Source organism: Buceros rhinoceros, unplaced genomic scaffold, assembly GCF_000710305.1.
Source record: "Buceros rhinoceros silvestris isolate BGI_N320 unplaced genomic scaffold, ASM71030v1 scaffold34412, whole genome shotgun sequence".
Lineage (NCBI taxonomy): Eukaryota > Metazoa > Chordata > Aves > Bucerotiformes > Bucerotidae > Buceros > Buceros rhinoceros.
The window spans coordinates 7558-20088 of NW_010401236.1; the positions used below are offsets into that span (position 1 = coordinate 7558).

A 12531-nucleotide genomic window follows, 5' to 3' on the forward strand; every position below is an offset into this window, starting at 1 on the left:
ATTCCTGCTACTGGAAGAGCCTGGCATTTTAATTTCAATTTATTCTATCATCAACTAGTTTGGCTCATCATTTGCAGCTTTGAAAAATAATGTGCATAACAGTAGCATTAAGCTACTTTCCTTTCCAGAGCAAAAACTGGCAGATAAGGAAACATAAAAACTGTACATTATTTCAATGGCTTAAAATGCTGGAAGTCATAATCAACGCAACTGACACTGGTTTGGTTTACTTTGTTCACAACATACTTCAAAGGCCAGACCCGATCATATCTCCTAGCATTTCTCTGTGGGAATGGGTTCTTCATCTCCCTTTAGAAAGTATGCATATATTAAACCATACTTTTTAATTACTCCCAGTCTGAGAAAGCTTGGATCATACAAATGTATCTGCCACTTTAAGGTTTCCACAGTTGCATGTTGGATAGAATAAGGGAAGCTGTCATTGACAGAAGGATCTGTAAATCGGCCAAAGGAAAAGTTAACATTCCAAATTAAAAACAGTCCCAAAACACTATCAAAAGGTACCAACTCGTTTAGGGGACTTCAATCTACTTCAGCCCAGTCTGTCATGGTACTTATTTTGTCCATAAGCACCGAAGTGAGAAAACCTAAGCATTTGTCCAGAATCACCACACAGTCCGTTCTCAAATTCTATGCTGCAGATCACTTACAAGTTCCCCAAATTCTCTCCAACTCAAATCACAAGAAAAAAAAAATCCAATCCTCATTCACACTTTTGCATAGTTTGGCATTTTCTGGAGTTGTACTTTTGTTTTCTTTCATAGGTTTTGAGGGCACTCATCTGTCACATATGCAAGTACTTCCACTCTAAATCCTTCAGGAGAAAAACTGAGTCCCACTTAAGCAGCAGGCTGTCCAGGACTCTTTGACATTCTTCTTTCAATTCAAACTAAAGATTACTCAGTTTTATCTGCACTTTCAGACTTTTCCCTTTGCATCATGCAGCGACGAACTATACTGTCAAAACTTCCTAGGTAAAATAGGCCAACGATGCGAAAAATGCCCATGCAAACAACCTGGAAACAGAGAGAAACATCTTTCAATGCATTTAAGATCCCGGATTGCGTGGTACTTGTGAGATAAAAAAAATTCCCAGCAGGTATGTTACATAATGTCAAAAAACCAAACTCATGAAAACCATCAGAACTACGTAACAGTTGAGGACTGAGAAGCAGGTAGTAATCTCAGCTTTCCTGCCAGCTTGCTGCTTCAGCTTGAAAATACTACTTTAGCCTCCTAAACCCAAGTCTCCATTTGATGAGAAAATAATCAATGTTTGCATACTGTTCTACATTTTAAAGTATTTTAAACTACAAGAAATTGTGACCACGGGGCCTTCCCAAATCTTACCTGCTGAAGACCTTCAGTAATAGAAGTGACTGGTGACATTCCACTTGTCACTATTGATAGCATGTAGCCGTCTGATCCAACTGAGCTGTTAAAGTTCCCTTGCTGGATGGAAGGAAAACAGAGATTATGAATAGAAAAGAAGTAATTTACCCAGTTGTGGCAAATCATGTTGTGTTTTATTTCAACTGCTATTCTTGATGAACACAGCTGATTGATGTCATTATCAACAAATATTTTTATGTAAAAAAATAAACACCACAATTAAGAATCAAAACATTCAAAATTATTTTGTGCTATACAGCAACATTCCAAAAGGTGTTCACTTAAAAACAGATGAGTGCTAAAACACTGCACATTTCTTTACCAGATAGAAAAGCTCTAAATTTCTTCCTGAAGCATGCTTACAGATGGAGAAAAATGCATCATGGTCTCCCCATCTGTAAACATATTTCAGAGACAGAATTACACCCTGTCAGGTCACCAGTCGCTACTGTAACTGTAGAATAAACCACGACGTGCCTTCTGTTAAAATTAGGTTGCTATCACATGAGATTTGGCAGAGGCGTATATATCAAATGCTAGGTGACAGGCCCTCCTTCGTCGACGTCAAGGATTTTTAACTTGCCCTTCTCAAAACTGCGGGATATGCAGCCTGCTGAATGATTCAACTGGCAGGCAAGGGGGGGACAGACAGCAGGAAAAAGTTGGTTGGCTGTTTTTTAACTACTCATCAAGAAAATTCCAGCTCTACAGCCCTGACTCCCAGGCTTCTCCCATTTGTTTCCAGCAGACTTTAGGGTGGAAAACATATTTTTTGAAAAACTGCGGGATTACATCTATGGAATGCAGCAGTGAATGGAGAAGGTGGTGCTCCTGAATAAGGGTGAGGAGCGAATCTATACAAAGTAGCAGAAGATACGAGATTTGGTTATTTCCCAAAACACCCCTCAGAGGACTGTGAATTCCTACTGTACAGAGCTACCTTTTAATTCCTACTTTAGTATCTCAGCTGATGGCTTGAGTGCATAAAGACCTTGACTGAACTAAAATATTATCCAAAATCCTGGAAAACATGGTGTAGGAATACCAGATGCTTAAGATTTAGAGAGGAGATTAGTTTTCCTTAAGCACCAAAGCAGAATACTTTGTGTGTGAGGTAGTACGTACTTTTAAAACTCACCACCCCAAAACCAGACATCATTTTGTGTTTATGTGCTGTATTTGTGCAAATACTGTAAAAACTTCACAACTGAACACCTGCTGTAGATGTAAACCATGCTGAAGGTCAAGAGTATTTGGAACTGCCAAATAATTACAGATTTGAAGATTCAGTTGCTGTGCTTTATGAACATGAAATGTCATGTTTGTTTCCACTCTGAGGTGCTTTATTAAGCATGCAAGCATTTCATAGCACTAAACATTAAAAAAAAAATTGAGGCAATACACCTTTAACCACTAAACCAGCATTTTAAGTACTTTAATCACTCATAAGTCACATATTTAAAAACATTAAAAGCCAAAAAGTCTAGACTGCCTTCATGTATTGTAAAAGTATTTTTCCATTAACTTGTCTTCATGAAAAATAAGATAGTTCAACAAGCTTTTGAGGTTAGACAAATGGTATTTGATATATAAAAAGTCAATAGAGTTTAGTGCTTTAAAGTCAGTTATAATCTGCCTTTGAGACATTGCATCATACTGGTGCATAATTTTTGCCTGTCTAATGTACAGCTTCAGATAATTTTCAGTTCCAAGTGATTGTATAAAATCATTTGTGGGCACAGTGGTGAAAGAAGAATAAAGAAAATACTTCCTTTTCAAACTATCCAGGGAGGACTGTTCTGTGTAAACTGACTTTGCATTTAGCTTAGCCGTTGCCTTAAACCAGTCTTAAACAAGCATTACATGTGATCCCAGTCTCTCCCACAAAGAATGTACTTTAAAAAAGTCATTTACTTACTATGGCATCTTTAACTATAACTCTGGCGACTTGTTCTGCTTGGCAAACAGATGAGGTTTCAGAAATTAACTTCGTCTCTAAGGGCTTTAGTAGAAAAACACCAATATGAGTTTGATTAACAACACACAGGAGAGAAAAACATGAAGGTCAAATTTTGGTTTGGGGTCTTTTGTCATAGGTGGCATCACTGTTAGCCAGCGACATCACGCTGTCACCTAAATCATCCACTTACAGAAAGGTAAAAGCACTTTCATAAATAATGGTCTAATTTTATGATGGCAAATGCCAACTTCTCCTTGAGCTGTACTTTTTAATAGTTTGTTACTAAATAGTTTATTTTCAGTAGGACCTATCAAAATGCTTACACTATGTCTCCTCACCACCTGTATTAGTTCATTCACGGTTTTTGTGAAAAATTAAAAGATAAGCATGAAATATTTTAAGATCCTACAAAACAATATTTAATTTCTCAGACTCCACACACTGATATCCACCAAAATCCATCACTACATTTTATTTCTTCACGTTTTACAGCATTTATGCCACTTTACCTCACTAGAAGAAAGCAATTGTAGTGGTCACAATTTCTTTCACAGAAAAAAACCCAAACCACTCTGGTCTGCATTCATGTTCTTTTAACAAATAAAACAATGAGGGAGTTAACTGTAAAGCAAGCTATTTAAATGCTCAATATCATAAGATACATGGTTCTGTTGATGAAGAAAAAAGTGCTAAATTAGCAAGAAAAGAATTTTTGGTCACAAGTCAATGGTCGTAATGGCTAATTTGGTAACATTTAATAACCAAATTTAAGTGAAGCATTCAAGCCTAGTCAAATATTGGGACTAGTTTCATTCTGGGATTAATACTTTAAAAAAGCATTTCTGGGGAAGCGCTGAGCAACTACAGGTTTCTCATTGTCAATCCAAATTACTACAGAAATTCAATTTCATAGAAACAGGCCTATTTGCCAGTACCTGTAAAATCATGAATACTGATTTCACTGACCAGGCTCACTGAAAACATTTTTTTTCCAGTACGTGTATTTTAAAAGGGGGCAGGGGGAAAATCAATGCCTTTGCCAGCAGAAATCACATACGAACACCTTTTACATGCTTTCCTACAGTGATATGGCTTATGTCATTAGATCTCCATTTCATAAACCCTACATACTTTTCAGCTTACTGGCCACTATCAGCCAAATCTGAAAGAGATACAGGGATGTCAACAGTAATTAAAATACTTGAAGTTTGGGGGAAAAATTAGTAGCAGCTGTTCAGGAGCAACAGCTAAAGTTAATGACATGTTGAAAAAAAGGCAGGCAGAAATCAGCCATTAAATACTTGTTCTGGCTAGTTGCCCAGACAAAACACTGTTGTCATTTGAAAAGCAGTTGCCTCAAAAAAAAAAAAAAAAGGCAGAAAAAAAAAAGCTTAACAATTAAAAGACAGGAAAGCTGTATCCTAGTTCCTGACATTTTCATTTACTACATTGAGTGATTACAGAGAAGAATAGCCTAGTCCCAAAAGCTACACAAACTACAGAGACAGATGTTCCAAACAAGCACTGTTAAATAAATGCAACAATAAGAAATGAGTATCTGAACTGTCAGAGCAATGCAATATCGCAGAGATTTAAGGTGCACTGTCATAATAGGAGCAAGTCACTCGAAGATTTCACATATGCTAAAACAAAGTGTAAGTCTTTGCTTAAAAGACAGCACCTTTTTGACATGTAAAAGAAACCTCACTGAACCTCTTCTCCAGAGAAGTATTAGATGAACAGTGCATTTGCTGGTGCCTGCAATTCCCTGAAATAGGCTATTATGAAGAAAAAAAACACTGCAGAGAATATGCAAACTATACAAGTATCTGCAGATGTCTAATTCTGGCACTTTATGTGGATGCGTGGGAGTAACCATTTAATACAGAATATCTTTATTAAGAAATGATGAAGTAAGAATTGCGTTATACAATCCCCACTGATTTCCCATACAAAGGGTGAAAGACAAAATGGAATTCAAGCCCAATTTCCTATTATACATGATGGGGCATCTTGAAAAGGCTGATCTTAGATAGCAGGTTTCTAGTTCACAGTATGCAAACAAAAAATAAGACACATTTTTCTCTGGTTACCTGATAGTTCAGTCTGAACAGGGGGCCTGAATGCAGCTTTTGAAATCATACTTCACGTGTACGGACGTGTCTAACGATGAGAGGCAACTAAGTTTTTCAAGGTCGATATATTCACTTTTAAGGTAAGCCAAATGAAAAAGGCCTACTGCTGACACGCCTTTCTGAAAAGTGGTATTGTCGCTTGCACTACAAACACAACGCAAGACACCTTCCTTCCTACTTCAATACAGACAACAGCCACTACTGAACTCTGTCATTACATGTATTCATACACAGTCTGCATTAGTTTGCAGACTTCACTGAAGGAACTGAGGTTTGACTTGTCACATCTATCAGAACAACTGTGTACTATCAAAGATGCAAAATAAGAAAATTATTTTTGGCTCATTAAGTTTTGGTATCAAAACAAATAGTGGTTTCACAGTTTACCATTCCACAACAGTACTTCAATTATGTACAGAGAGGCTTCCCAGTGTTTCAGATATTAAAAGTCGGGAGTTCTTCCATTTAAAGCCAGAACAATAAACTACACAAAATTAACCTACAAGCTACGTAACTCTAAGCAGTACAGTTGATAAAATCGCAATGTTTAAAAGTACTTCTTAAAGTCTTAATGCACAATGATTTCGAAAGTACTACACAAGTGTATGAAATCTGAAAGGCACTGCTCACTATGAAGCAAAACACATGACAGTATTGCTGAAGGACAATTTACCTTTGTTTTACTTTCTTCTGCAAAGCCAGGTGTGTCAGTATCTGGAGGATAGGCCACTGTTATGTAGACATTATAAGGTTTTACCTGTATTTTAGAGAAGTAAGAGTTACCTTAATACTGACTGCATTCACATGTCCCTCACAACATCATTGATTTACCTTGTGCCAAAGAAATACAGAAAATACAAATTTAAATTGCTTCTAGTGTTGTCACCTTCAAATTCAGCACTTGCAAGTCTTTTTCGTTAAAATAAAAGATTTTAAAAACATCTGCACATGTGGGCATCTTCAGTTCTAGGAACAGATTCAATCTATTCCCTCTTCTGCAATTGAAATCAGCTTAGTTTCTGCAGCCCCACGCGGAGCAATAGGATTGTACTGCTGCCAAAAAAAGGGCCAACAGATATCAGCAGTGCTGCACAAGACAAAAAGTGAACTATTTCAATGAAAAGTGCTGTGCTGCTAGTAAAATAAAAAGTTTACAGTCAAAAGTACTGAAATTATTGCACACGTACCTCCATTTGCAGGGCTTCAGCCAACCCTCGTAGAGCAAACTTTGTTGGAGAATAAGCTGTATAACCAAACAGGCCTAACTGCCCAGCCTGAGATGATACGAACACAATCCTTCCCATTCTTCGTTCCTTCATAGTAGCGATTACCGCTCGACTTGGGTAAACACTGCCCAGGTAATTGACCGCCATTAATCTCTGTAAAAACGATATTGATACAGTATTTGAGCCGCAGAGTGGGAATCCCTTGGCTGTCTAGTATTATTTATCAAAAATCCTTATTTCAGTCTTTAACAATGAAGTTCACTAGACTTGTGGTTCTATCAGCTGGCAAAAGAAAACAGCGGTTGTTTTCTATTCTGCAGCTTCATAAACTGTTTTATAGCTAAAAACCTCACTTCAAGCCAAAAGAAATCCAGTCTCTCCACAAGCCAGGATACTGATAATACTGTGAACCATATGGCCTTCAAGGAAAAAAAAGAAGAGTATTTGAGGGAAAATCTAACCTAAACAGTGTCCAGGAAGCAATCCATTTATGCACGCTGTATGAAAACATACTGAAATGAAAGTTTAAAGAGCTTTCTAAAACAGGAAACAGGAAAAATTCTATGTATTTGTGCATTTCAGAGATTTTAATCTCTGGCAGCACAAGAGGAAGTCTTTAATTTCACTCTATAAGAGCTAAACCACAACTGATAGCCTATAAAAGCACTAGAATGGATAATTCAAATTTATTATAAAATTATGCCTATTTAGTATTTTCAGGTGATTCAATGTTAAATCTGTAGATTATTCGGGGCCCGAAGGCTGTGGGCAAAAGTAACCAAGATACAGGGGTTTGGTTTGTCTTTTCGTTAGAGCAGCAGCTTCTCAAGCTGCAAACACTTTGTGTACCTCAGAGTTCAACACTGGTAACAGCCAAATTTTTCTTAAACAGGTTAAAAAAAAATTTTAAAAAATCTTCACCAGAAAAGAAGACACTATATGAAATTCACTGCCTTTCACAGAGCATTAAAACATAAAAATATACACCAGGCTTTTTTGCCATCTTGAGGACTGACTCTATCCCAGAGAAAGAATTCACTATTCTGACCCATTAATGGGCCGAGTTCAGTGAGAAATTAGAGGCAGTCCTCATAAATCTAAAGATACATTCTAATTCTGACAGCTAATCAAGTGTGTCACTACTCATACAAAGTCTGCAAAGACACAGAAATGCAATCAAAGTGTTAGAACAGTTGAATAAGAAATCATCATATAGTAAAATTTAAAAGTACGCTCACTCACTTCAAAAGAATTCACTTCAATATCCTCAAATTTTCCTGTCACTGACGTTCCTGCACAGTTTACAAGCATGTCAACTGGCCCCAGCTTCTCCTGGGCCTGGAAAAGGGGAGAGAGGTTATTACGATGTTCTTTAGAAGAACCTTCCTATAGCACGATATCATTATAAGAATCTATTTCCATGAGAAATGCATCACACACATAAGCTTCTTAAGATACATAGGTGAATCGGTTACTTCCTCACCTGCTTTAGAACATTCTCCACCTGTTCGTAGTCTTTAGATACATCAACAGAAATACACAGTACAACCTAGAAAAGGAAAGTGAAAGAACATTTTTACAACAGTAAGTCCAGTAACTGTGGACTCCGAACCTTTGAAATGAAACAAAACCCAGTGACAAAACGTTTTCTAGAAAAACAAGAAGTCTTTTTGACAGGACAGTCTGCACTTCTCCCACACTGGAGAAAGCAATCCCTACTCCCTGAGCTTCTCCCCTCCTCTCTCATGCACACACACTGTAGTATAATAAAGATCATATTCAGAACAAGTAAGCACTTCAGCACCTTCAAAGCAGCTACTCACGTGCAAAATAACAAGTCCAATTTACTGTACTAAGACATGCTATGACTTGAGTTATTTACTAATTAAGACAGCCAAAATACCGCAGTGCTATATTTAACTTTCATCAGCACTAAACACAAAGTGAACTATTTGCATGGTTTAGGCTTATCTTTCAGAAAAACCAATTTTTTTTTTTTCACATCATAGAAGGGCTAAAAGTTAGGTCCTGTTTTTCTTGAAAGTCACTGATTACTTTCAGCAAGATGATCTCAGAATCTACATTTTGAAGAACATTCAAGACTACTTACAGCCAAAAGGAAACACTGCCTTTAGGTACCACTTACAAACTGTAAGATCACTACAAACTCCAGCTTGGCCACAGAGTGACAAATAAGCTACCCTCTCTGCTGAGCAGTCAGCAGAGCTTTGGGGCAATTCATCATCCTGAAAGGAAAATCAATCTCATATGACAATAAAAGGAGGGACTCCTGTGTTCTTGTCCCAACTTCTATCTTTTCTGTTACTTGGGTCAATTCCTTTAAAGTCAGTTTGAGGTGAAACAAAACAAAGTCATCACCAGTTTGTACCAAGTATCACCATGACCCCCCGTCATGGAGCATGTGGACACGTAGACACACACACACAAAAGCTTACCACAGTGTAACTAACTGCTTTGGTAGCTAGTCATTTGTCAGTTCTGCCTCTGGTCAGACTGCAACTTTTCTTAGCTGCATAAACAGCATCTGCTTGTCATTCCTGCACAGCAGGCTGGCTATTCCTGCCTTCCAGCATTGTGTGTAGTTGCACATCAGAGTAAACTTGTGGCTCAAGTTATTGACAGGTCTGCATGCACCTCCCCTTAGGGTATTTATTAAATTTTGGAAATATTTATCTTCTTGCACAAGTTTAAGAACAAAATAGCAATTGAACAGAAACGACATTATTTTATTATCTGAATGTCTTTGCAAGACCAGTGAGGAGGTTAAAAACCACAGTTCTGTACCAAAACTGGAGCAGTTGCTTTATATGTCAGACTGCACAATTAGTTATTTGTACTGTTATTTGTACCACCCAGGAACTACCACAGCTTTTACTGACTGCTATCACATTATACAATTCTCCTCTTCGTTTCCATTACCATACATTCTTTCTTCTGCTACAATATACTAATTACCTTCACATCAAAGCATGCACACACAGAGCATGCTGCCAGAAATAGTCTTAATATCCTCAGTTCTGTTTGTCACCTTTTGTTCTAAATACTGCCTGGTGCTGGATCATTAATAAAGCTTTCACAATAAAAGATCAGTTCAAGTCCCAGTGAATTAACCAGGAATATTCTGTATTAGGAAAAGGATTAAAAAAAATACTGCAAAAAACCTCTAAGGGCAAGGATTTTGTTCCACTGCATACCTATACCCATAAAGGCTGCACTGTCAGCACTCTAAACAAGTCACGTGCAAATGTCAAACACTAAAACGTACACAGATGTCAGACCCTGGTTGCCAATATCTATCCAAGACCTCAATGGTGACAGCATGTGCTCATGTAAAAAATAATCTTTCCTGATGATCTTTGCCTCTTAGCTCAAGATCTAGTAAATGTAAGTCTCCATGTATGTGATCCATATCAGTCAATATCTTTATCTACACTCTTCCAACAACCCTTTTGTACAGCCTTTCTGGGTTTGGCTACCCTCACTTCCCAGCTCCTGATCTGCTATTCCACTGTGAGCCCTTTCCAGTTCTGTTCGCATTCAGATCAGGCAGGCTTCCCTATGACCTTGTCTTCAGCCCTTCGGAGCTTGTCTTCAACAGCAGTTTCAGAAGAGCCAGCCACCTACGGCTCCCACTGCCGATGCTGAACCCAGCTGCAAGTCTAGAGCTGCTTCCACAAAAGCAGTCCTATTCAGTCCACGCTGGAGCTTGCTCAGCCTTGGAACAACTCTTACGAACATGCACCAAGTAACAATCTTAGAAATTCCACATCTATCAAGCTTGGACAAATTTCAACAAGAACACCCTGACGCAGAGTTTGACAAGGGATTAACTTTAATGCTAAGCGTGGGAAACTACTAGAGCAGCTAAAAGAAAATGGTTATGGGGATTTGGTTGGTTTATTTTAAGTGGGCAAAATACACTTTCTCCTCACCTTCAACATCTTATTTTTTCAAATAAAGTTGACTTGGGTAAGGCAGCATGCATGAGAAAAAAAACATCAGCTTGAGCCGTTTGACAAAAATATAAGGAAGTGAAGACAGAATCTTATCTTATAAATGGAGTATTAAGAAAACTTTGTATCGGCTAGTACTAACATTATTGCCTCCAAATATTCAGCTTTTTCCATTGCTTCTTTTCAACAGAATATCCAATTTATCAGTTCAAATCCTTTTCCACAGACAAATAAATGGCTTGTATTTGTAATCATGAAAGTAACTATAAAGTTCTGGAACACAAGGGAGAAGACAACGACATTAACAGTCTGAATACTGCTTCCCCTCTCCCCTGATTATTAGTACTGTGAGAAAGTAACTTTAGCATTTCATCTTGAAGGTGCCTATTTTAAATGTAGGAAGCTTACTTATTTTAATAGAGAACCTCCAGTACTAAGCTCTAAGACAGTGCCTTTACACGAGTGCACTACCTACTCACTGAAGCGGCTTCAGTGTTTTGAAGTCACAGAACTTGGAAAATGTAACACTGCTTTGCCAGGAAATGGAATACAACTAATGATGTAGCGAACTAGACCTGGAAACAAGAATCTAAACTTCTTTCAAGACAATCGCTGCGTTCGTGAATTGCAAAAAGCAAGAGATTTGAAAAAAAAAAAATTGGTTCTTCTACTTCATTTTGAAGAACACTTATTGAGTGACAGCAAACTGCAACTATCCGAAAAAGAGTACTGTACTGACAGCTGAAGACATCAATATTTTTCTCTAAGAAAAGCAGGCTAATGCATTATTTAGGCAACATCAAATGTAGCAGAGTTCAGAACATCCCATGTGAGCAGACTAGTATTTTTGAACTCAAATACTGAGTCCTCGCTCATTTTTGTCAAACAGCTTTGTTTTGAAGACAGGACTACTGAACCACCTTGCAGTGACTCTGTTAAACAAGACACGCAGCAGCCACTGTTAGCAGTGAGGAATCTTACCTGCTTGTCGGTAACATAATGCTTTTCTATTTCCTTCTTTGTCTGCAACAGCTTGTTCTGAAATGGATACAAGCACAGCTAAAGCATTGCAGTTCTGAGAGCACTATTAATCTTCAGTATTTCAATAAGGCTTAAAAACACTCCCTAAAAACCAAAAAAGTTATTCTCAACTAGTTGTAACACTTTACTATTGTCATTTTACAGAATTACGAATTTATGATGAAAACCTGAAATCCATCAAGCTACCAGAACTTGCTTATCTGGTTTTCACTTAATGTTCTAAAGCCCGTAACAACTTCTATAGTAGATTTGATGCTTTTGTTTCATAAAACTACCAAGAGGACCTAAGATTGTCTGTATTATTTTTTCTCCTGTATTTTGGTTCTATTTTATATTCATGTAATATTACATAAACTATTCTGAAGAACAATCACTGTCATGGAACTATCATAAAAATTGATCTAAGATTTGGTAAATTCAAATCGTCACACTTCTTCCAGAAAAATTGTGTAATTCTGGCTGCATTCAAGGTTATGCGAAGTCAATTCTCAGGTGTAAATAAATTATCGAAGACAGCTGGGACTGAGACCTCCCCGAAAAGTTTGATGCCTTTATTTCCTGTATAATTAGTTTTTTCTCTACAAATAAAATAACCCATTATGAAAACAGAATCATTCCAACTAAAATTCTGAATACCTCTTAGTTATAAAAAAAACAAAGCAACCCTTTTTTGTCTTGATGAACAGTTTTTTCACTAGTAAAAAGTATGACATAATGGTGATTAGATACCAAAATATCCTGTGAATCTTAAGAATCATCTTTAACACCCCAGTTGTCATCTA

At 37.3% G+C, this 12531-nt stretch overlaps 1 protein-coding gene across 1 annotated transcript in view; it reads right to left on the reverse strand.

Annotated features, from left to right (window-relative positions):
- Window positions 1-527: 527 nt before the first annotated feature.
- KDSR (3-ketodihydrosphingosine reductase) overlaps window positions 528-12531 on the reverse strand; it is a 14203-nt gene continuing 2199 nt past the window's right edge. Inside the window, 8 exon segments of the mRNA XM_010132208.1 lie at window positions 528-1037; window positions 1372-1473; window positions 3332-3415; window positions 6182-6265; window positions 6696-6887; window positions 7977-8072; window positions 8218-8283; window positions 11690-11746. Of these exon segments, the coding sequence (XP_010130510.1) occupies window positions 918-1037; window positions 1372-1473; window positions 3332-3415; window positions 6182-6265; window positions 6696-6887; window positions 7977-8072; window positions 8218-8283; window positions 11690-11746 (801 nt within the window). The 3' untranslated portion in view covers window positions 528-917.